At 38.3% G+C, this 27,480-nt stretch overlaps 1 protein-coding gene across 1 annotated transcript in view; it reads right to left on the reverse strand.

Moving 5' to 3' along the window:
• Window positions 1–2,570: 2,570 nt before the first annotated feature.
• The window catches only part of wdr27 (WD repeat domain 27), a gene marked incomplete at both ends in the record, with an annotated part of 70,864 nt that continues 45,954 nt past the window's right edge, over window positions 2,571–27,480 (reverse strand). The window contains one exon of the mRNA XM_079842250.1: window positions 2,571–2,636. Coding sequence (XP_079698376.1) covers window positions 2,571–2,636 — 66 coding nt within the window. The remainder of the gene's footprint in view (window positions 2,637–27,480) is intronic.

A 27,480-nucleotide genomic window follows, 5' to 3' on the forward strand; every position in this document is an offset into this window, starting at 1 on the left:
CTTAAAGGGGGGGGGGGGGGGGGGGGGGGGGTGAAACACTCAGTTTCAGTCAATCTCATGTCAATCTTGAGTACCTATAGAGTAGTATTGCATCCTTCATATCTCCATAAAGTCTTTAGTTTTATTATATTTATAAAAGAAAGATCCGCTGTACCAAGTCTTTCTGGGAAAAAACGAGCTGCTGGGGGCGTATCGTGTGGGCGGAGCTAAAGAATCACGAGCACGCGCAGCTATTGCGTTGAGAGCGTCTGAAAGCTGTGACATCCTTAAACGAGGAAAAAACGTTATCCTAAATAAAGATTTATCCATACATGTATGATCCAGAATCCGATCTGGAGGCTGAAATTGAACAGGAGAAGCAGCTACGACGACTACAGCAGGACGTCTCAATGGTATGTACTGTAACTGTAACGTATATACTTGTTTAGCGGCTTGTCATGTGCAAGTTTTACAACATTTGTGTGTTTTCTCATGGTTTATGAGGACATAATTTGGTTTATGGACTGTAGGCGATTTAATGTTTGCAGTAGCAAGCGGAATGGCTTTGCACGTCAGACTAGTGCGTGTTTACATAGAAAAACAATGGAATAGTAGCGCATTTGAATGAACGAGTCGATAGCTAACCACACAAAGACATTTGAAGCAGTTTTACTCACCGCCTGCTTCCAACGCACGAACGTGAACCTTAATCGCTGGGACCACTCCATCTTTCAGCATTAGATGAGCTACAAATCCGGAGTTGAACTGTACCTTGAACCTTGTCACCATCGTCGGCGAAATTCAGGGAACAAACAAAAACACTGTTGTTGCTCCGGAAAAACAAACTCCATCCACTGTCCCGTTAACGCTGGGTTCTTTGGAAAGCTGTGCAAGGTTGTCTTGCCCTGACAACCAAAAACACACATCTTTGGTGATATTGTTGATTTCGTGAAGTCCTGTGACTGCAGCGCGCAGCCGGTGACTTCCCTAAAGCCGAGCAGAGAGCGTTAATGGGCGAGCGTTTGCTCTCTCGCTCTAGAAGAGCCCATACAGCCCGTACAAGAACATTCCCTTGCTGAGGTCAGATAGACCCATACTCGAAAAAAACTTTCCGAAACTTATGAGAAATCGGAAGGAGTATTTTTGGCACAGAAATACTCCAAACGTCCAACTTTTTTTGTGAAACTTTGTCCATGTTTAGCATGGGAATCCAGGCCTTTAACAGTGTAAAAAGCTCAGTATGCATGAAACAGCATTTCCCTGCATTTTTGACGCAATTTGTCACGAGACATACGACAGCGAAAGCAATTTCACTATCAATATTTGAAATATGTTCATGATCTTCGGCAGATGGAGACGCTGACCGCTTTTGGGGATTTTCTTCACACAAATCAATCGTTTGGCCTCGGAACCCTTGGATTATTTGTACTTTTTAAATAAATTGTGGCTGCAGTCGTATCCACCCGTTGTATCCTGTTTTTTATAATACACAAGGTTTAGGGATGGGATGGGATTGGGTTACGTGTAAGCGAAAATAAATAAATAAATGTAAATAAAAGTATGCTGGCTGATTAAATTGAGAATCACCAAGCAATATGTGACGAATAGGAGTGAGACCGTGTTGCAATGTCCGATTCGAAACAAACCGGAAACCGCTACTCTAATACTTAGTTGATTATGTTTTATTAAAGATACATATTCACAACTTTACTTTTAAAATGTGTGGTATTTAAATTTTTATTTCAAAATATATTATTGCAGTATTAAAGTTAACGAGGATGGGTCACACTTTAGATTAGGGTTACATTTTTCACTATTAACTACGACTTTTGCCTCAATAAACTCCTAATTATTGCTTATTAATAGTTAGTAAGATAGTTGGTAGGTTTAGGTATGTGATAGGATTAAGGGATGTAGAATGTGGTCATGCAGAATAAGGTATTAATATGTGCTTCATAAGTACTAATAAACAGCCAATATCCTAGTAATATGCATGCTAATAAGCAACTAGTTAATAGCGAGAATTGGACCATAAAATAAAGTATTACCCGAGAATGCTAAAATGTCTCTGATAGCATTTCATTCATGCAAAACCAAATCTAAAAAATAAACTTACCTAAGAATGATATCCTTCTATCCATCTTAATTTCAGAGGGTAGCACCTTACAAACTGCTGCAAAAAGGGTTATTTTATTCAACACACAGATGAAACATTAAAAAAAATATTATTTTGGGTCTGAAATTGTATATATAAAAAAGTAAAGAAAGGATATTACACATCAGATGAACCTGTGCATAATACTGCATAGTGTGTATATGTGTATCCGTGCATGGGAACGTGTTGCTATGTAAATTTCAAAAGGACTTTTCTCTGAGGGTGCATCTTTGGCTTAATGGTTGAGGGCGTGAGCATGTTGTCACATCTGTAGGTTGTCAGTGGCGGCTGAAACGATGAAATCACAGATCCCGTCCATGATGTAGGTCTCAGAGGTGGTACGCTAGCATCTCAACGTGACTGATGTAAGACTTCCATTAGTCTGCAGCATCGGTGGACTTGGGGCAAGAACTGAGCCATAGGGTAAATTCCACACTTAAGGGAGAAGAGATTCGACCGGATGAAACAAAGCCAGTTTTCCATCGAGTGTTCCAGTCAACAGCTGTTAAAAAAAAAAAAAAAAGACTTCACTCATGAAACATCCTGTTGCAGCGTGAATAAGTTCATGATAAAACTCTATTCTAACTATGAGGTCCTCAATGAGGGACCATGGGGAGGGGGGTTACATTTAGGAGAATAATTATTATTATTATTTCACTCTAATGGCAAAACAATGCAAGACAATTACTATCTAAATAGTAAAATATGTCACAATATGAGGTAAATCCGGCCCTGATTGCAGTTTATTAATCCCAAAAGTGCCATTTCACATAATCAATGGCATAGTTTTCGTAATCAAATATTAAAACAAAGTCAAAGACAAAACAGCAACATAACAACACATCTGCCGTCTTAATGGCAGATTAAAAGGGTTGATGGTTTTCATTTATTTATATATGCCAATAAAAATTTCTGAAATGTTATGTCCTGCACTTTGAATTGTGCTCTCCTGAAGACAATTATGAAACCACATTTATTCAGCAGTTTGTTTACTGGAATCCCACCAACTCTGGATTTTCTACTGACTCTCTATATCTTTTAAAGTTTTGACAGACACAAATCAGAAGCAAAACTTTAGAAGTGTGTTGTGAGATGCAGTCCCGCAGGGTGAAGGATCTAACCACCACATGGTGCCTGGAGGGTTTTAGACCTGGGGTAGCAACAATGACCTCATTGCTTTGACATAGGTGGAAAATTGTCCAGTCAGGTTTTACAGTGACATGAAACTGTCTTGGCAGTGGCCTGGAGTGGGTTCTGATCAGAGAATGTCACATACCTGCCTTAACAGACACAGTAAAGTATTTTAAAAGGCATTTTAAAGGCAAAATTAATGCATCTCTTGGCTTATATTATCTGGTCGGGTAAAACACATTCAGTTCCAAACTTTTTCAGTCACACAGAATTAGAGATTAGAAATATAACATCTTCACACAGCAAATGCTTTGTTAGTGTAATCACCTTTCAGAATATATTGAACTCATTTCAACTCTTTTTTTCAATAGTGCTAGATTCATTTTTATATAATTCCATTATGTAATGAAATAATTTCATAATAGTGTTTAAACTACTATAGTACTTGACTGTGTTTACCCATGCATATATCATTGTTCTTGTACATTTGAAGGGGCAGTAAGCGATTTCTGATATTTGAAATCAACCCAAACACAACCCTCACTTCATTACTCCGCCCCAAAATGCATGATGAACAAGCAATGCATGAGTGCATGTCTCTTTATCAGCTGAGGCAAAGTAAAATGCTTTGTGAAAAAAACTAGCCACTTTGGCGGGTTGAATTGTATATATAATAGTGGTGGGCATAGATACATTTTTTTGATCTAGATTAATATCACTGTAATCTTGGAATTAATCTAGATTAAAATGGCTCATTTGAATTCTGCTGAAGGCATTCAGAATATGTGTACTCGTGAGTGATCGTTTGTCTTTTTGTAGTTTGAATAATAAATAACTTCTGTCCCTTTAAGACCTGACACACGCATGGATCCCAAACACTGTTCCTGTGAGCTGGTTACGACTGTGTTTACGTTAAAATCACCAAGATGGGCATTGAGACCTTTTTGAGTGTATTTGACCATTAATAAACTGGAAAAAGGAGCTCATTTTTGCACTTTAGCAGAGGCGGCTTTATTACGGTATGTGTGTGTGCGCTTCAGATGCGAGCGCGAAATCTGCGGGAATTAGTAGAATTAACGTTATGTGCAACCCCGCGCAATATTTTTACCCTTCTTCTAGAAGAGCATTTGTGAGGTCAGGCACTGATGTTGGATGAGAAGGCCTGGCTCACAGTCTCCGCTCTAATTCATCCCAAAGGTATTCAATCGGGTTGAGGTCAGGACTCTGTGCAGGCCAGTCAAGTTCCTCCACACCAAACTCGCTCATCTTTATGGACCTTGCTTTGTGCACTGGTGCGCAGTCATGTTGGAACAGGTAGGGGCCATCCCCAAACTGTTCCCACAAAGTTGGCAGCATGAAATTGTCCAAAATGTCTTGGTATGCTGAAGCATTAAGACTGGTCTGGAACTAAGGGGCCAAGCCCAGGCAAGTACCATTCTCCTGGCAACCGCCTAACCCAGACTCTTCCATCGGATTGCCAGAAAGAGAAATGTGATTCGTCAATCCAGAGAGCACCGTCTCCACTGGCGTGCTTTGCATTACACTTGGTGATGTGAAAGTGAAAGTGAAGTGACGTGTGGCCAAGTATGGTGATCCATACTTGGAATTTGTGCTCTGCATTTAACCCATCCAAGTGCACACACACAGTAGTGAACACACACACACACACCGTGAACACACACCCGGAGCAGTGGGCAGCCCAGGGAGCAGTTGGGAGTTCGGTGCCTTGCTCAAGGGTCTCACCTCAGTCGTGGTATTGAGGGTGGAGGAGAGCGCTGGTTATTCACTCCCCCCACCGACAATTCCTGCCGGACCCGAGACTCGAACCCGCTACTTTCCGGTTACAAGTCCGACTCTCTAACCATTAGGCCACAACTGCCCCTTTCTGATGTAAGGCTTGGATGATGCAGATGCTCAGCCATGGAAACCCATTCCATGAAACTCTCTATGTACTGTTCTTGAGCTAATCTGAAGGCCACATGAAGTTTGGAGGTCTGTAGCTGTTGACTCTGCAGAAAGTTGGCAACTTCTGCACACTGTGCACCTCAGTATGCACTGACCCCGCTCTGTGATTTTACGTGGTCTACCACTTCATGGCTGAGTTGCTGTTGTTCCCAATTGCTTCCACTTTGTTATGATACCACTAAAGGCTCATTTATACTCCAGTTTGGACGTGTACACAGACCTCTGCGGACAGCACGGACGCAGACTACTCAATGACGATTTTAATGTGATGCGGTCCCTCGCGCACTTGCAGAAAGTATACTAGCTCAACAGTTGACCGTGGAATATTAAGTAGAGAGGAAATTTCACGAATGAACTTATTGCACAGGTGGCAACCTATCACAGTACCACGCTTGAATTCACTGAGCTCCTGAGAGCGACCCATTCTTTCACAAATGTTTGTAGAAGCAGTCTGCATGACTAGTGCTTGATTTTATACACCTGTGGCCATGGAAGTGATTGGAACACCTGAATTCAATGACTTGGAGGAGTGTCCCAATACTTTTGGCAATATAGTGTACCTGCTGCCAAATTATGAGATAATAAATAAAAAAATATCTATATGGCAGTTTTTTCCCATGGTATGGATGTCAAAATTGTGGCCAGTGAAAATAGTAACTGTGTGTGGCTAGTAACTTTGGAAAACCACTAGACACAGTGGCTGCTGAGTAAAAAACGTTAATGCCAAGCCCTGCTGGTAATCATGCATATTAATCATGTTACCACACCTATTGAGCAATGAATATCCATGAATTACTGTCTTCACTGTGGTGTTTACATCTATCCACAAATCATTGTTCTTGTACATTTAAATACACTTAAATACAATTTAAGAACTATTAATCATTACCAGTCCTTTTTAAAATTATTTTATAGAGACTACACTAACAATTTCGAACAAATTGAGCTATAAATTAAATTGACTACAGACATTTCCATGACTTTTCCTATGACTTTTAAAGATTGTATTGATTTTCTTAACTTTTCCAGACCTGGAAACAATTTTCTTTCAAAAATGCTTTTTTTTTTTTTCGTGATTTGTCCATCTGAATAAAAATCCAACTATTCAAACAAAAAACTATCACTATTCACTCTTGAATATATAATAAATGTGTGTATATATATATATATATATATATATATATATATATATATATATATACAACTTTAAGTATGAATGAAAAAAGATATTAAAGCAAAAGAAGCTAAATAAAAAAGCAAAGTATTATTACTTATTTATGAAGATGAGTTGGATGAGAGACTGTGTTGAAGAAAGCAGAAAGAAGTTTCCGTCATAAAATCTGCATAAAAAATTATGAGTTATTAGGGAAGAATTCCCTGTCCCATGTATCCTGATCTTCTTTTCATTGAGTATTTCTACCATAGGAGTATTCTTTAGCCTAAATGGTTTTACAAGCAACTTGACGATAAATCAGAATGCAAAATATCATACTTTCTGACGCAGGTTTCATAACCGGATTTACTGCAGGGTTCACTGGCTGAAGGCTAAGGAAGGAAGAAACACAAATCAAGTCTTCAAAAAGAAAGCTGAAGGATAAATAACTTGTAGACATATTTACATGTTTGTTTTTAGCTCATAGGGGGATCATTTAATATGGTTAGAATAGCCTCCTCAGAATATAAAGCTTTTAGTCATTTAGTCTATGTATGAAGTGACCCAAGAAAGCCTGTATTTTCATTAAAATCCCATTAAAATCCCAGATTACCCTGAAGTCAAAGGGAGCATCCTTGAAGCCGAATCTGTGATTTTGAAGACTCAATTACTCAATTTAATTGCTCAGTTGCTCTAAACCTGTCTTTGAATAAAAAATTATTAGAATTATGAGTACATACAGTGTTACATGACAAACCTTCTCCTGCCAAATAACAGCATGGCATAACAGTCGGAATCGCTTTAAATGATCTGCATTGAAGAATAAAGCTGGCTGCTTTAGGGCTGGTGTCAGTATATAGAGAGGTGTCTCCAAAAAATGTGTAGACCTTCAGAGGGAAAGGCTGAGAACAGAGACAAAGCAAACGGACAGTGCCACTGCCACTGCCCAAAGCCACAAGAGTTATACAAGAAGGAAAATATGCCATCCTGCTGGGCTCACACATTTTTTTTTACCATGGATATTAGCTTCTCAACACTGGCCTACATTAAAATATTTTTAAAATGTTCTTTCTAGCAGATTAAATCACTCTTAACACACATCACATCAGGAATATCTGATAAAATAATCTGTAGAACCATCAAGATAATCGGGACTTTACCTAGGATTGTCTGAGGGGGAGAATTGGGCCCAAAATCGGCCTGATAATCATGTAGTGTGTGGGTGACTTGACTTAGCAAAACTGGGCGAGTGGATTTATTTAGTATATCTGTGTATTCTTTGTTACAGATCAGTATAGGAGGTGGATTACAGGCATCCTAGGAGATGGGGGGGACTGGCGCCTGCTCCAGACCTGGAAGGTCACTACGTGCCTAATTCCGGGGTGAGAGCATCAACAAGTGATCTATGGAGACATGCATCTGATTAACTGACCATGTGTGGAAATTTAATATGACTAACTATTTTCTCTTAACCAATCAGAATCATTCAACCTGCAGTAATGACGTATCTAGACCTTGGGAAAGAGTATAATTGCTGTCTAAAATGTATGTATGCAGGGAGTACGGCCTATGAACTCCTTGTGAGACTCGAAGCTGGCTTCTGCTGATAAAACTGCAAAATATTCTTCAGTACATTTTTCTTGAATTAATTGCACTCCTGACTCTTGGTCTTCCTTCTTCTGGTCTTGGGTCCTAAACTGTTGTCCCCTAACACTAGATCAAACCTGCTGCGTAACACGAGAATGAACCTCATTGGTTCTTGTGGAATCTCAAGCCTGCTGCGTAACACAAGAATGAACCTCATTGGTTCTTGTGGAAGCTCAAACATGCTGCGTAACACACGAGGATGAACATCATTGGTTCTTGTGGAAGCTCAAACGTGCTGCGTAACACACGAGGATGAACCTCATTGGTTCTTGTGGAAGCTCAAACGTGCTGCGTAACACACAAGGATGAACCTCATTGGTTCTTGTGGAAGCTCAAACGTGCTGCGTAACACACGAGGATGAACCTCATTGGTTCTTTTGGAAGCTCAAACGTGCTGTGTAACACACGAGGATGAACCTCATTGGTTCTTGTGGAAGCTCAAACGTGCTGCGTAACACGAGAATGAACCTCATTGGTTATTGCGGAAGCTCAAACGTGCTGCGTAACACACAAGGATGAACCTCATTGGTTCTTGTGGAAGCTCAAACGTGCTGCGTAACACGAGAATGAACCTCATTGGTTCTCGCACGTCAAGTGAACATGCTTGAGCTTCCGTTTATCATAACTGATGTGTGAGATGATGGGCCCTATCTTGCACCCAGCGCAATTGACTTTGTACACCGACGCATGTGTCATTCCTATTTTGCACCCGCGCAAAGCGCGCTTTTCCCTCCACAGAAGCACGTCGCTAAACTAGTGAATGAACTTGCGCTCCCTGGGCGGTTCAGCGCAAAAAAGGAGGCGTGTTCCGGCGCAAACAATCCCTGGTGCTATTTTGCTGTTCCATTAAACAATTGCGCCACTGACCAGAAAAAACCTAGTCTAAAGTCAGTGGCGCGTTGCGCGTTGTTCATTATGCTATTTTAAGGGCGCATGCTTGACCATAATGTATAGCGTGCACAACGCGCATACACTTTGCTCATGTAATCTACACAGATGCAACAGTTATTTTTGCAAATCATAAATTGTTACACACTAAAAAAATATTAACACATGAGATGATGGAAATCATTGTGGTGTGCCACGAAGATGTGAAAAAATAGGCATAAATCTAGCTTACAAATGATTCAGGCTAATTGTAATAATTAAGGATAAGACCTGTTTGCCCAATAGTGGCAAGACATATATGTATATAAGGACATCTGACAAATTGGTTTGTCCGTCAAGAACCAGGAAAAAAAATCGACTGAAAAACTGAAAAAACTGAAAGACTGAAAAAAAAAAAAACACTGTGAAATCACCTTTACCATAATGTACAACATTACAACTTCACTTCTCTGTCTTTCACTGCTCTTACAAGAACATCAGTCTCCTCGGCTGTGAACCGCTCCTGGCGTGCGCCTGGTAAATACGCCATAATAATAGCAATCCATAATGGAACTTGCGCACCTGCTTTTAAAGGGAATGTTGGATGACGCTCGGATTGGTTTATTCACGTTACGCCCAAACCACACCTATGAATAATGAAGCTACTTCAGACCAACCCATTTTAGATTTGCGCCGGGCGCAAGAGCCATTTATCCCGCCGGGAAAATAGCAACAGCGCCGAGACCCGCCCACAAAGTTACTTACGCTTCGCGCTTTGACACTTGCGTTTCAGATCGTTAAAATAGGGCCCCATGAATGTTTATGTTAATAAAAGCCTAAATTAAATCTGTTCAGCGTAAAAAGCGATTGTGTCTCTTCAGAAAATGTGGACTAAATCGCTCAATTCATATGGATTAGTTTAACAATCTCTACCAAAGTGGTAGTTGCGTAGCTGTCTATGGAGGGACATAAATCGCTAAAATGTCATTAAAAATATCTTCACTTGCAGACTGATCGCATGAAATAGCGTATATATGACACGCCAATTCGTATGCCATTTTGGCGTGCTATCAAGACGCATAATCGCTTTTTAGCGTGTTTATCAACTCTGTTTCATTCTATCCCCCTACACTGCCCCTACCCCTAAACCTACCCATCACACACACACTGCCCCTGCCCCTAAACCTACCTATCACAAGAAACATTCTGCATTTTTACATTTTCAAAAAAACATAATTTAGTATGTTTATAAATCCATTTACATTCACGCTGAATCACTCAGCGTAGACATACACGCGGAGATGATGGTTCGTTTCGGCGTACACATACACCCGGAATCACACGGTGTAGACATACACGCGGATAGCTCAAAATGCGTACAGATAACACGCCATGTTATGATGACATCATTAATCAAACAAAAGATCACAAAAGACTTAAAGGGATAGTTCACCCAAAAATGAAAATTACCTCATGATTTACTCACCCTCAAGTCATCCTAGGTGTATGAGACATTCTTTTTTCAGACGAATACAATCGGAGTTATATTAAAAAATGTCCTGGCTCTTCCAAGCTTTATAATGGCAGTGAATGGCCATAAAAGTCCATAAAGTGCATCCATCCGTGCCACACGGATTCGGAGGGTTAATAAAGGCCTTCTGAAGCAAAGCGATGCAATTGTGTAAGAAAAATATCCATATTTAAAACTTTAAAAACTAAAATAACTTGCTTTCGACAGACGGCCTATACGCAAGTCGACTTACGGCAAAAGAATAACCCCTGACGCCATATATGGCGCAGGATGTAGGAGTATCGCAAGCTTTGATGCCTCTCGTGGTTCAAACAAATAGGGCTGGGCAACAAACTCAAGCCCCTCTTCTCTTATATCGAAATCCTCCGGCATTTCTTTGTTTTAGACTCCTAATTCATGACCGGTGTTTTGTTTTGCTCTATTCTCTGCACTTCCACGTTCGTTACTCTTTCGCCGCCTCTGCGCTTCCGCATTCGTCAATATGTCATGCGTCAGGTCAGGGGTTAAGGCTGATTTATACTTCTGCGTCGGACCAACGCTGTATATTCTACGCTGCAAGTTACGCGTTGGTTTTCATTTATACTTCTGCGTTGTTGTCCGCGTCAATGTGCAATTCCACATGCAGACTGCTAGTAGGCAGTCTCCATCGGCATGTTGATGGTGTAACCCACAGTATCAAGGCAAAAGCCGAAGAAGAAGCAGCTTGTTTGTGCACATTGTCGGAGTAGCAGCAGCAGTGATGGCGGCAAATAGATAGCGACTTGCGATAGCTTGAGTTGTTGTATCTAAAACAAATTAAGCATCTCTAGTTGATTAGTAGAGGTAAATAAGAAGATCTGGCGCTGGAATGCGTTTTTGAAATCATGCCGAGAGCTTGTGGCCACTGTTTTCAGTATCGGTGGCTCATGCACAGACAAGCGCTTCAATCGATTGCTGTTGCGGAGACTATTCGTTCCATTGAAATCACAAAACGAAATGCACCCAAATGTGTCCCTGTTTTTGATATACAATCACTGATTAACATATTTGGTTTTAATGAGAAAATAAATGAACTATACACAGAGGATCTATGTATTTATTCACTAACCTAAAGAATGTCTGGACTACCAAATATTGTTATATAGCAGATGTAAGGATAAAACTATCATCCCATTTCTAGACACACACTCCTATCGCACATTTTTGTATTTTTTTATTGACCTGAGGGAGGGGTTCTGGCAGACCAAACACCGTGCTTGCGGTCCGCATAGAATTGACGCGTTGTTACATTTTTGGAGAGGTGCACGTCAGGGTACGTCGTAGGTTATGCAAAACACAGCCTAGGACGAAGCTATGGTGTACACTCGACGCAGAAGTATAAATTGGGCTTCACTCTTTCGCCGCCTCTGCGCTTCCGCGTTCGTCATTGCGTCAGTTCAGGGGTTACTCTTTCGCCGTAAATCGATGCGTACAGCCATCTGTCGGAAGCTAGTTATTTATGTTTATACAGTTTTAAATATGGATATTTTTCTCACACAAACGCATAGCTTCAGAAGGCCATTTTAACTCTGATTGTATTTGTCTGAAAGAAGAATGTCATATACACCTAGGACAGGGGTCTCAAACTCGCGGCCCGCAGGATGATATTTTGTGGCCCCCTTCTTGACATCAAAGTTTAGTGTTAGTGCGGCCCGCGGGTTGCTCTGAAAAGCACCTTTTGCTGAGTCGTTGCGTGTGCCGCGCTTACTGCCTCCTTTGTGTGTGTGTGTGTGAGAGAGAGTTGGCTCGCCCCTCCCTCGTGCAGTATAATTGGTTGACACCGCGTGATTGACAGGAACAGACGAACAAAGCTGATCACACAGTTGAAACGCATGGTGGTCTAACAGCGCTCGTCAATGTCAAAATGATTGAGATGGCCAATCAAATCAAAGTAGGCGGGGTTAACGTTCTCTTTTGGCTCGTGCACACTGCACAGTCTTCACACACAGACGAGCGCGTCAATCTATCGCTTAATGCTGTTGCGGAGAGAGACTCTATTCTTTCCGGTCAAATCACCAAACAAAATGCAAACGTGTCCATGGTCTTACTATACAATCATTGATGAACAAATTTGATTTTAATGAAGAAAAACTACATGACAGCGGATTAGAAACCGGAACCTTTGACACGGTTGACAAAAATTCTACCACCAGACCACTGGGGAATCCGTAAGTAAATCGCAGATCTATGTATTTATTCACTCACTCATGCGAAGAATATCGGGACTAATAATAGATTTGACGCAAATGAATGCAAATATTGTTTACAAATAATCCCAAAAAGATTATTTCCCAACTAGAATTAGACCTAGAATTTCGCTCACTGATCTGTTAGACCTGGTTAAGGCCTTGCTGTGAATTAGTCTACTATTTAAAATGAAATCAAAATCAATCATTATTTCATATTACATGATTTAATTTCTAAAGGCTATATTTAGTTCAAATTCAGAGCAACAGTTCAGTTCAGAAGAAACATTCATGTTGAAGAACTGTTAATAATAAAGATTGTGAAGATTGGATCAGTTGTGCTACTTTTTTTGTGTAATACTTGATGCGGCCCAGCCTGACCCAGAGTCTACCTCCAGCGGCCCCCAGGTAAAATGAGTTTGAGACCCCTGACCTAGGATGACTTGAGGGTGAGTAAATCATGGTCTAATTTTCATTTTTGGCTGAAATTGCATTTTTGACAGCTGAATGATTTAATATAATTTTAGACATTTTCAAGTATGCAGACTTGCATTGATTTTTTGGTAGCACCGTTCTCATTGTTGCTCTTCCCTAAAAGGCATAGGTAAGGTGCAAGCAACCCTTCTGGAGAACGGAGAACCTGCGCGATATCACAGATGACATCTGTAAATGTCACAGAAGGGTCACACCTCTGGACTAACTTCCACAGGGAGGTCTCAGACTTGGCTTATGGGGATTGTCAGCCTGAACGGAAAGTCTCTCTCTGAAGCCCGGTGGTCAAACTCTGAGCATTTGAAGCCGGAGAAATCAAGGCCAACTCAAAGAGATTATACTTTCAGAATTATACATAGTAGTTGTGCTATTTGGACGCCAAAGCTGTGAGTCACACACTGATATCTTCATGTGCGCAAACCACTGTTTAAATGAGTTCATTGTTCTTATCTGCCAGCAATGACTCATCCTTAAATGTCCTAATAACACAAAAAGCCAGTGTTTTGAAAAGAGGAACTTAACTTGAATAATTGAATTAAATAAAATACACAGTGACTATTCACAATAGGAACTTCTGTAAGTGGCTGAATAACAAGCAAAAGTAGGTTACAGAGACTGCATCTTCCCTTGTGTTATTATGTGAATAATAGGTCAAACATAAACACAAAAGGCTACTTTTTGACATCACATTGCTTTATATTACAAAAGTAAGTGAGACAGATAATTGAATGAGCAGAGGAAAACCTGGTGTTAGTAGAATCTTACACCTGAAATACATTAACAGGGGAATGTCCTGGAATGAGGATGACATCTCTGGCAGAGACCAGTAAGGCTTTACAGAGAGCATCTGCAGCGCAAAATGAGCTTATAACCTCATTGTGAATGATATTCACAGTGCCCAACCAACCACTGCTGACCATGTATTTCTAAAATATACTTTCAATAAAATATATATAATAAGTAATTAAAAATAAATAAATAAATACTGTATATACATTTTATGTCAACACCACAAAGTGCTTGCCCATTGTAAGAATGCGAATATATTGTAAAGCAATTATTATTATTATTATTATTATTACTTTTTTTTTTTTTTACATTGTGAAAGAATAGAGAATTAATATAATGACCTTGAGGTCCTGTAACGTTTTATGCAACATGGCTTCCATAGCACTGGATCTCTCCAAACTTATGACCACAAAGCAGCCAAGAGATACAGCTACAGCTGTTTATGCAATAAAATCCGGCCTCTGCCTAAGGATATAACTCTTTCTCGTCACACATAGCTTCCAAAATCCATGTGCTACAACTTAAAGACAAATACCGCTGAATGTGCAGAAATAATATACAGTGGCCTCAAAAAGTATTTGGTCACATAAGTTAAATAAAAATGTCTGAATACCATTGTATTATATAACAAAATATCAAAGCAAGTGGCATTACAACCAAATGCTGCTCTGCATGGTTTCAATATTAAATTCCCTTTTCCGAGCCATTTTTATAGTTACATTTTTTGGGCACAACTGGTGATTTTTAGTGGATGTACTGTATGAATTAACACAGGTGTAATCACAACTATGTACATATATATAAATCTTAACAAACCTGAAGAAATAGAAAATATTTTGCTTGGAAAGTGCACTTAATTCAGTGACATTAGTGTGACATTAGTGTCCAAAATACTGTTTAGGGCCACTGTAAGTTAAAATGAGCAAAAGGAATTGTCGAGTAGTAAACACTCTAGCATAAAAACAATAAATGAAGATTTGACTGATGGAGTACATATTTAAATTGTCCACTATGTCCGAATAAAATGAGACCTGCACGTGAATGCATGTTGACTTATGAACTGAGCTTTTAAACTTCACAGATCTCTGTATCTGAGCCAGTACAACAGCGACCACTAAGACTTTCCACTTCCAGTCTTGGAAATCTGAATGAATAAAGAGCTTGGAACAGGACAAAGAAAAAGAGCAAAACAGCCATGCAAATCCTAAGGCCATGTGCATATCAATACCAGCTCAAAACACAAAGACTAATTCACACTGGAGAGTTTGTGACATAATATGGGACTGGATGTGATTACACCTATCAATGTGAATGTAAACCACTTTGTGGATCCAAGACTTGCCAAAAATGAAGACAACCAAAGATGCATGTTTATGTTTTTCCCAAAAAATAGGTGGGGAAAAAAGCTTTTAAGCTTCAAAAATTATGCAAAAGCACCATAAGCCTCATAAAAGTCTTCTAAAGCCATTCAATCGCTTTATAAGAGACAAACTCAGACTTAGCAACTCAATGATAATCTTGCCCTTCAGTGAGCCATTAACCTCTGTCAAAAAAGTCAACTTAAAAGAATGATTCATTTATGAAATGGTCTGTACTTCTTTCATGAATGCAAGAAGAGCTAGGGCAGAAGATAGGATTCACTGAATTATGACTTTAATTTTGTTTTTTTCTTCATGTAAACCTAGTGTACTGCTTCAGAAGACAGCTATATTGTGTAGTATAATCTACTTTTATGGTACTTTTATGGTGCAATTGCATCCTTTTTGAAGGTTGAAAGCTTCAGTTCCCATTCATTGCAATCGCATGGAAAAGAGAATGAAAACATAGTCTAGTCCTTTTGTGTTTTGTAGAAGAAAAAAAGTAATATTGTTTTGGAACAATATGAGGGTGATATAATTTTGGGCAAATTATTCCTTTAAGTGATAAATTTGGAGTTGTGGCTGAAGACCTCTTCCAGAGAACACTTCATTTCCTTCTCAAGAACAGACAGGCTGCAATTGAACATCTGCTGCGTGTACTTGAAAAATAAAGAGTACCATCATAAAGAGTATCAAAACAAGCAATTTATAGTGCACATAATGATCTAATCAGCCATTGTAGTGAAAAGCCACGGCCAATATCTATGATATCCAGACTCGTAAACAACAAAACAGCTAAGTTGACCATGTTAGGTTAGAGAAGACACTACAGACACATGTTGGTATGGACAAACATGCTTAAATACAGAACCATCAACAGGACTGCATTAAAAATCTAATATAAAAATGTTTGATTTCTTTTTGGCTCATAGTATGCCCTAAATCAGGGGTCTTCAATGTTTTTTTCAGGTCAAGGACCCAGAGTGGATAAAAAAAAAAAACATTTTAATCCTGGCCTATAATAATGTGCATATAGTTATACATTAAAGCACTTACATACTTGTGATGCTTAAATTAGAAAGCCTTCAAAATAATAATCAATAGTTATATACTAAAAATACACTATACTGTTCCAAAATAAAGTTAGGGGTCGGTAATATATATATATATATATATATATATATATATATATATATATATATATATATATATATATATATATATATATATATATATATATATATATATATATATATATATATATATATATATATATATATATATATATTTATATTTTTGAATGAAGTCTCATGCTCACCAATGTTGCATTTATTTGATCAAAAATAAAACAACAAAAATATTGTGAAAAATTATTACAATTACAAATAACTTTTTTCTATTATAATATATTTTAAAATGTATTCCTGTGATGGCACAAGAGATTTTTTGGCAGCCATTACTCTATAGCAGTGTTTCCCAACCTTTTTTCAGTCATGGCACCCTTTTAAAATTTTCTCCATTTTGTGGCACCCCCTCGCATGCGTTGCGCTAGGGGTGTAACGGTACAGATTGCTCACGGTTCGGTTTGTATCACGGTTTTAGGTTCACGGTTTTGGTACGGTTCAGTATTTGCTATGTTCAGGGAAAAAAGGAGTAATGTCAAATAAAAATAAAGAAAATAATAAGAACAAATAATTTAAAGACAAGCAGCAGCACAAATAAATACTATAGAGCAAAGATACTAATAAAATAAACTATGCTTTTCAGGTTTTTCAGGTACGTCTAACATTAGTTTTCAGGTACAGAAATTGATCAAATGTAAAATAACATTGCATATTTGACTGTATAAATTAAAAATTAATCCTATTAAACTTACAAAAGCTGTTCAATCAAGGACAGTGAGTGATGTCCTTTTGTTGTTTGACATTAAACGGACAGCAGTAAAGGCTACTGCCCCTTTAAGACCTAATGCTCGGATATGCGTCGTTTTTCTCATTTACATTTTTACATTTATGCATTTGGCAGACGCTTTTATCCAAAGCGACTTACATTGCATTCAAGGAACACATTTTACATTTTGTCAGTTCTTTCCTGGGAATCGAACCCATGACCATGGCGTTGCTAGCGCCATGCTCTACAGTTTGAGCTACAGGAAAGTCAATTAACTAAGACATTTTTCTCGACTGTATAAAGTTTACTTAAGGCATATACAGACTATGTCTGCTAGAATACTCATAAAGATGGACATGTTGATATACTTTTTGTCTGAATTTGTCTGTTCAAGAGCGAGACTTGAAAGAGAACTCAAAATTTGCGCGATGTGAGACGTCTGCGCGCTTTCGGATGAGTGCACAGAGACAAAATTTCTCACAGCACAGCGACCTCTAATTCGCGTCTTCTTAGCATCCCATTGACTCCCATTCATTTTGGCCTCACTTTGACAGTGAATATCTTTACACCTGAGGCGTTTAAAGACTCCATTCGTCCATTGTTTATTTCTAAACAAACACGACAATGTATAAAAGGCTCCATTACCTTGTATCTTACACTATCGCCCCGTTGAAGCTGTTTTTGTAAAATATAGGCTAACGTCATAACCCCGCGACTGTGTCGCGCTGTTGAGCAAATTACCGTATAGACCCGAGGAGAAGCTCGTTGGCAATCTTTTACTGTCAATGAGGCAATCGGGGGGACGTGGAGGCATAAACGCAGATAGAGATGTTGTAGATCCTGCTTCATTCATCAAAAGTTGCTCCTGCTCACCCTCTCGGTCTCTGCAAGATTCGGTGATTCAGATTTTAGGTTGCACAACTACTAGAAGACTTACAACTGTCAGACAGGCTGATCACGTCAGATCTACGTCGTCAAGCTCAGTCTGAGGCTGCGCAGTACGCTCAGCCATCAGGAAGTAAGTGCTCCTATCCTGACTTCAATTCTCCCCATTGAAGTCTATGGGGTCGCTCTGTCCATTTCTTTTACTGTGTATGCTTCTGGCACAACACCCGGGTGATGACGGCGAAATTGACTGGTCATATTCGAACATACGGCAGCACTCGCATGCATTGAACAAAGTTTACAAAGAGAGAATTATTTGAAAAATTTGAAGAAAATTTTTTACACGGAAGACTTTTACACGGCACCCCGGTTTGGAAACACTGCTCTATACACTCTAAAAAAAAAAAGGTTCTATATTGCACCAAAAATGGTTCTTGGCTCGTAATCATAGGGGAACCTTTTTTAGTGCTATATAGCACCAATTTTGGTGCTTCAGTGGTTCTTCAGCGGTTCTTCAGAGGTTCTTCAGCGGTTCTTCAGAGGTTCTTCACCGGTTCTTTGACTAAGGTGCTATATAGCACCTCTGAAGAACCGCTGAAGAACCACTGAAGCACCAAAATTGGTGCTATATAGCACTAAAAAAGGTTCCCCTATGACTACGAGCAGGGCCGTGCAGAGAGTTCTTCAGAGGCAGGGGCTCAAATGTAAAAAAGGGGCAATATGTAAATATATATATATATATATTAGGGGTGTAACGGTACACAAAACTGACGGTTCGGTACGTACCTCGGTTTTGAAGTCACGGTTTGCTACGGATTCAGTACAGCAGTTTTACAAAATTGCTTTTTATTAATTTTTATTCAACAGTGGTTTAATGGAAAAAAAAATTGTGTCTGTCCTTAAATTAATTCAGTTATAACTAAAAGTTTCTTAAAGATAATGCTGTAAACTATATAGGGAGCCCTTAGGCTACATATTGCTATTAAAGATTAACAACAGAGCCCAAACTATTAGCCTAAATTCATTTGCTATTTATTTTTAGATATAAAAATCAACACTCATAAGCTTCACATAAGGCAGTTTTTGCATTAATATCTAAATCTAATTATTATTATTTTTTTCTCCAACTCGTTGAAATATAATAATTTAGTGGCTGTAATTTTCATGACAGGTTTATTTAAACATACATTAAATAAACAAGACATCACTAACAGGCTAAGTGGAATATAATGAATATATATAGGCTAATATAATGAATATATAGGCTAATATAGTGCATGTATTCAGTGAAGAGTTAATCTCTCTAGTGAACTCACTGTGGACACTGAATGACTTCTGAGGTAAATGTGATTCTACATGACATTGTTTACAAGCTGTTTTATTGTCTTTCCGCGGTTGAAACACCGATGGAGCGATTACACAACATATGATACGTTTCAATAAGTTGTAATGTATCCTCAACATACCTTTAGATATTAATTTCTTTAGGAAGAGATGATCGCGTTCACTCGCGCGCCGCGCGTTGCCACTTGGAGTTGAACTGATACGCGTCTCTCTGTCACGTCACATAATAGAGCGTTAAAATGGCATTTATCGTTTAAATTTCATGATAAAATGGACTGAATACTTAATATGTTCGTGTGGGAACTCGGATTGAAGTGTGTTCCGCGCTTTAAATAAGCCGACTGTTAACTGTTATCGATTACATTCATAACCGTTCGGTACACGCGCGCACCGTACCGAAAGCCCGAAACGTTAGTTCGTTTGTCCATGTAATTTTCAACCGATTTATGAATAAGAACAGAAAATTACCGCTCCACTTCACATCGCCCAATGGAAGTTGAACTTGCTTTGCCAGATCACGATTGGTTGGTGTATATACATGACAAACGCGCATTGGTGAATTGTGTAATACTTTAAAACATATAATATATAGATTTGTAATTAAATCAACACATTAGCTCTGATTATGAATGAAAAAAAATATTGGTTTACTTTTTTTTCCCGCGAGGCCACACACTCTGTGAAAGGACCATATTTGGCTCGAGAGCCGCTTCCGAACAGAGGAAAATCAGCAATCAATCAAAACGCACGCAACCCATAGCAACGCGTTATGGCAACGCCTCAACAGAAATTGTCCGACTTTTGAGCCGTTCGTTACTATTGTATACATTGTCATCAATGTCATGTTATAATAATCACATTTATGACCACGATATTATCATTGATATTTGTCTGAGAGGGGCACTTTTGATTCATTTTGAAAAAGGGCAGGGGCTCGAGCACCCAAAGCCCCCCCCCCCCCTCTGCACGTGCCTGATTACGAGCCAAGAACCATTTTTGGTGCAATATAGAACCTTTTTTTTTTTAGAGTGTATTGAGCAGTGTTTCCAAACCGGGGTGCCGTGTAAAAGTTCAGTGACACAGCATCAGAAATTATTCTAATACGCTGATTTGGTGCTCAAGAAAAATGTCTTGTTAATTGAAAACAGTTAATATTTTTAGTGAAAATCTCACAAAAGTTAGTTCAAACAATAATTGGAGGACCCTCTGCAGCACCACTGTGGACCCCTTTTGAAGACCCCTGACCTAAAGAATTGCAAGTTTTAACGGTGAGCCCTTCAATCTTCTAAAAGTCTGTATTCCAACTGATGTCCTTTCACATCATTCCAGAAAGGCATACTGTGGTGATGAGCACCTAATGCAGAGCAGGTGTATGACATTCTCTTTTGTCAGGGCTAATACATAACCATGACATTAGAGTTCTTCTTACTTCAGTGTGGAAGGGCTTTTCAAGGCTATCTCTACGAAATATGATCCTGCATCTGTTTCTGGCCTCAGACAAGTAATTCTGTCAAAAGCTCAGGCCGATCAGTTAAAGTGCTACATCCTGACTTCCTACACACACTCCAACGTACTGTATAAACAGATGCTCCAATGGATCGTTCAGAGCATGCACTGTAAAAACCTGTAATTCAGTTTTATATTTTCTATGTGCTAACATGAAACTGAGATAAATCATTTGGGGATCTCTGAAAGATGACATGATGTGGCTTTGTACAAGATCCACAGTTTTATTTACAATATAGACTCCCCAGAAAGCTGTGATTGCTGTGACCAATTAATGTCATCTACACAACCACAATGTCGGTAAATCATTAATGGGGTTTTTCAATAGTTTATCCCTTTCAGCCTGATGTGTGGTCACACATTGATGGACTGCCCAAGTTCTAATTTTTCACAAAGACAAATTTTGACCCAGATTTGGACTTGATTTTCTATTCTCATTATCTTTCTGAGACTCATCCGTCTATAATCCTTCTGTTTTAATGAATTTTGCAGGACAATATGCCTTAGGGAATGATGAAACTATAAAAAAAAACAGGCTTTTAAATCATTTACAATAAATCCTCTCATACATCTCATTCAAAACCATAAAGGGGCCATGTACAAATATTATCTGTTTTTCTTGTTTGTGGGGTAACATCAGAAAAAAAGAACTCAATCAGTCTTCTGGAATGCCTTCCATAAAAGCTAGAGGATGTACAGTTAGGCGTTTGCAATGACCCTTGAAAAACATTTGAAACACAATATCGTCTTTTGTGTTCCACAGAAGGGCATACAGTTTTAAAATGACATGAAGGTGAGTAAATGGCTTTTACATTGGTGTGAACTACTTTAATATAACATGATGTAGCCTGTATTCTATTCTGTTCCTACAACTGCTCATGTCTCAAAGATTCCCCATTTCTTATTCGTAAACAGAGCATAGCACAGATGAGCACACACTTTTTCCACTCTGATAAGGAATGCTCTGTAGATGACAGATAGTTGAGTTATGGAGCAGAGGTACTGGCACCACAACTAGTGCTGGGGATCCAAAAGGTGTCCGTCTGAGTGCAAGACGCTTTGGGAAGTTGTGACATGGACAGAGGAAGAGCTGGAGCCATGATACAAGAGCTGAGCTAAGGCCAGGAGGTCAAGACGTAAGACAGCGGAGAAGTGGAGAAGATTGGCTATTAAAAAAAGCTTAGTCCATGTCCTAGTATTTGGACACATTTTTCATTTCGTATAGGACGATACATCATGGCCGTATACCAGGATGACAATGTCAAGATTCATCAGGCTCAAACTGTGAAAGAATGGTTGGCAGGAAGCATGAAGAATCCTTTTCACATATGAATTGGATTAATTTAATTAATTGTAAGTCTTTGGGATGTGCAATAGACTTTACTGAGTGCTCGACTCTTGTATTGTAAATCACTCTAAAAATAAATGGTGCTATATAGTACTAAAAGGGGTGCTTTGGCTCGTAATCATAGGGGAACCACTTTAAGTGCTGTATAGCACCAAATCTCGGTGCTTCAGTAGTTTTTCAGTGGTTCTTCACTGGTTCTTTGGGATGAATGAGGTGCTATATAGCACCGCTACCATATACAGAACCAGTTAAGATATGGTGCTATAGAGCACCAAAAGTGGTTCCCCTATGATTACGAGCCAAGAACCACTTTTAGTGCCATATAGCACCATTGTACAAGACCTTCACAAAAATGCACAACTCTCTGAAAAGTCTACACCAGCACATGTGTGGAAATGATTCTTCATGCTCCCTCCCAACCATTCTTTCACAATTTGAGCCTGATGTATCTTGACATTGTCATCCTGGAATATGGCCATGATGTGTCTTCATACATGGTCGTTTAAAGGATTAGTTCACGTCAAAAAGAAAATTTCCTGATACTTTACTCACCCCCATCTCATCCAAGATGTTCATGTCTTTCTTTCTTCAGTCAAAAAGAAAATGAGTTTTTTGAGGAAAACATTCCAGGATTTTTCTCCACACCATTGATTTTAATGGTAAACAAAATGTTGAAGGTCCAAATCGATCCAGTTTCAAAGCGCTTCAGAGGCTCTGCGCGATCCCAGATGAGGAATAGGGTCTTATCTAGCGAAGCGATTGGTAATTTTTAACCTAAATTGCTCATCTTGCGCTGCTCTGCGGCTTGCCAGTGATTGCACAATCACGTCGAAAATGTCACACTAGACATAGGCAGAAGTACCGCCCCTGTTTACAAAGCGACCATGCAAAGACTAATACCGCCCCAAGCTAACTTGAGAGGACTAATACAAACGCCCTTGACCAAAAAACACTCCATCTTCAACTTCAAAATTGTCCGACATCGTTGTTTTACCTTTTTATTTTACTAAAGGCCGTTTGTATTAGTCTTCGCATGTGCGCTTTGTAAACACGGGGGCGGTACTTCTGCCTACGTCTAGCGTGACGTTTCCGACGTAGTTTATAACTTAATAACTTTAAGGCAACGGGTCACTGATCACTTTTTACAGTGTATCTACTTGTTATCAATGAAATGAATGCACTGTAGTTGTGTAAATTTTTGGGGGTCACTGTATCTGAGATCACTCTAGAGTCTCAATCTGAAATCATTCTAACAGAAAGTTTGTTTAAAATAAAATATGTACCTGTAGATGTTGGTAAAGTATTTTATCTGATTGTTTAAATCACTAGAGTTTCCAAAGATGTCATAGCCCTGGGGTTTCAATCCACCGAATCCCTTAATGGAAAGCACAAAAGTCTTTCAGAGGATCATTTGCTCAAGGGCCAGAGACAAGGCAAGACTTCAGACAGCTTCAGCTCTTCTGTTGATATACTGACCAGATGATGACCGAGCATCTATTCCCCATCAAGGAAGATATCCCCGCCGATCACGTCTCTCTCTCATGACCGATAGATTCAGAGATGTGAGCACACGCTGAGCTCACTCCAAAACGCTTTATAAATCCCACACATTTGCAATGCATGAATCACACTTTCCCTCGCAAAAACGTCCTGTAGCACTAAAACCGAAGAATACATTTTACAGCCCTGTAAATTACCACTCACTCCTCCCTGCGTTCCACTGTTCAAAGTTACAGCACGCTGTATCCACCGCTGATCAAAAACGGTTAGTGAGATTGCTAATTTGTAGTTCAAACACATAGCTCACCCGAAAATAAAAGTCCTGCCATTATCTCATATTGTCCAAAACTTGTATGACTTTTTTTCTGATTTACATTATAACGAATGAGGAATACAATGGAAATAACGACTTAATTTTATTTGTCACACAAAGCTAATATATTACTTAAGAAGACTTGGAATATAACAGTATACAGTAGGAGTCGTATGGATTACTTTTATGACTCTTTTATGGTGGTGTTGCATCTTTTTTGAAACTTCAAAGCCTCAGTTCTGATTGATATTAATTGCATTGAAAAAAGTCATACAACCTGAAGGTGAGTAAATAATAGTAGAATTTTAAATTCTACTTGACATTAAATGGAATTTCACTATATCTATTTCCTATATGCACATAAAAACAAATTAGTTCAATCAAATGAACTTTTATGAGTATTTTTTAACTTTTTTTTTTGGAGTTCACATAATCTGAATTGTTTCATTATTTTGAGTTTTATGAACTTGTTTCTTTTCATTTAAACAAATGTAACTGAAATTGGGCTGGGATTTAAATTTCCCAGCATTCTTTGCCGTGACACTCAAAAGGGAAACACTCGAAATGAAGTGTTATATAATGTTTTTGTGCGAGATTAATGTTAAGTGGGAGATTTAGTAGTGTTTAATGGTTTTATGCTAGTTTCTGTAATGTTGGGTTTTTTGGGGGGTGGGGGGGTTACCATCATGGTGATGAGTAGAGCATGAGTTTTGAGAACAGATATATGTTAAATGTTTTATATTGTTGCACTCATTCAGCAAGTGCTATGCTATGCTAATGATATCAAAGCATTGTGATACCAATTAGCAAGGTAGCATGTATTAAATGAGCTAGTTCAAGCTAGCCAAGCTTCCACTACAAAAAATATTTAAATTACGATTACATGATAATTTTAAGTTAAACGTATTAATTAGCTTCGTCAAATGTTTTAAGTTAAGAGCAATTCAAATGTACAAAATACAAACCTGAAAGTTAACTTTACATTTCTTAACTTAAAAAAATGTAATAATTCAATCTACCTTTGAAATAATTCTTTTTTAGTGACATACAGACTTCTCCAATAATTTTGTCTGCATAAAAATTCTTAAAATCGACTGCAAGCTCACATTCAGATCTGCCTTCATCCAATCAACAACTAGTGTATTGAACCAAATCCCCGCCCTACATTTCTTCTATTCAATAATACGTTTCACTTGGATGTACATCACAATACAGGAGAAATGATCTGTCGCTACTTCCATAACATCATAACTCTAATTCTCACTCCATATTTACTAAATCAGGTCTAACTCACTGGACTCTTAAACCTGTTGTGATTTCCATGGTAACACAAAACAATTATTTTTTAGAGCTCTCTTGTGCCTAAAGTAACAACCTTAGCAGAGTACATTTACTTGATTCACAGCCCTCTGTACACCGTGGAACAAAACATAATATCTCAAACACCACCCCCAAAAAACCCAGATTCTTCCTCAAACATACCTTTAGCACAGTTGGCAAAATCGTTCATGTGAACATGACAATGAAACAGATATTTGTTGGAGTGTATGTGACTAACATTCGATATGAGTACTATTTAAAACAGCAGTATGATGGCTGTAACAGGCCCGTTTGAGTGATTTGTTGAGTTGTGTTGGAGACCAGGGACTGAGGTGAGGACACACCGGACTGAGCGAGGGGTGTAGAGGCTTGTGCTGTGTCTCACAGCGATCTCCCCACGCAACCTTTGATCTGCTGCGTGAAACCCCCCTGAGGAAGCTTTTTCTGTGGATTCATTTAACGGTGAAAGGAAGATTGGGTTCCTCATAGGTCCCACAGTAAGGCAGCGGGACAAAACATACACTGTAAAACATATTCAGCTACACTCAACGAGAAAGGCTGTAATAAAAGAATACCATTCAGTAGTCAAAGAGATTCTTCTTTTCAGTACCTTCATACCTTATGTTATTGTAATATGTCATGAGGTATTTGAGACAGAAAGGAATCTTTCTGTCATTTATAGTCTTTGACGTTAGAAGCAAAATTCAAGAGTAAGGTACAAAGGGGCTAAAGGCGCCTTTGATTTTATTTTCCTCTAAATTAGTATATGGCACAAAAACTTGCCGTAGAACTTTCCAAAGCATCCGCTTTTGAGGCGAACACAAAGTTGATTCTGCTCTATTTTGATCTAATATTTGATGTCTTTTAAAATGTTGTAGATTTAAGTGGCAAATGAAAATTGCTAATTTTTTTTAATGTATTTTGAGACAAAGGTCGTCTTTATGATTTTCAGTTTTGTTCAAGGAAATTAAAGCAACAGTTATGAATATATACAGTATGTAAAAGTATGGTATTTGGAGTTAAAGACCCTGCTGTTGGGGCTAATGGCACAATAATTAACATGATAATAAACAGCTGGCTGATTCAGATGGTAAATATCATATGTTAAGTTGGGTCTCCACTTTGGAGATAATCACAATATTTATAATGAAACCATTATGCAAAAAATATGATACTTATCATATAATAAAATATAATTTATTGTTACTACTGTAAATATATATTAAATTATAATGGGATCTCCTTCAATGCTTTCAGATTATAACATTTTTAATATCGTTTTTTCTGTTTTTTAAAATATATTTTTATATTAACATTATTTTAATGACAGTATTTATTGAACAAAAATTTATTATTTTATTTATCAAAATAAACAGAAAATAGTACAAACTGTTCTAAAGTGATTGTTTTGAACAAGTATTGCCTGTATAACCCAGTATTATTAAAAACATAATATTTTCGCTAAAGTTTTTGTATCAAATTTGTATACCCTGTGTGTAGGGTAAAAAGCCCCCTTTCACCGCCTCATACCACTTTTATGATTTATTTTCACACAAAATCTGTTGCAATACAAACATATATGTTTTTTCTGCAACCATATACACTATGGGAATACTGAAAAGTAACATTTTCTTAAGGTGTGCCTTTAGCCCCGTTGTACCCTACAATACACAAAAAACAATTCCAGTCATTCAAGAGGAATCCACATGGAATATTTCATGAGAGTGAAACTTTTCCCCACACAGATATAACATTGGGTTCAATTTTGTCTCGCAAATGATCTGTGACAGAAAGTGACTTCACTAAAATGGACCTTTTTTGCCAGCAAAAATCTGCTTATGTGACCTTATATCTTAATTCTAATTAAGGCAGGATAGCATGTATGCTTTGTTGAGAAGCATCCCAAAATGCACAGCAAATAGACTTGGTGAAAGAAATGCAGTAAACACTTTTTAATTCAGTACTGAAAAACACTGATAAAAATTGTGTAGTAATGGATTATTTTACCCAATAGCATAATGTCAAACATAACTGAAATGAATAAGGAATGCTGCCTTATAGGTAGCTGCCTATCTAGGTAATGCACAGCAAGGCAGCTCACTT

This window comes from Gobio gobio (assembly GCF_949357685.1).
Source record: "Gobio gobio genome assembly, chromosome: 18".
NCBI classification, from domain to species: domain Eukaryota; kingdom Metazoa; phylum Chordata; class Actinopteri; order Cypriniformes; family Gobionidae; genus Gobio; species Gobio gobio.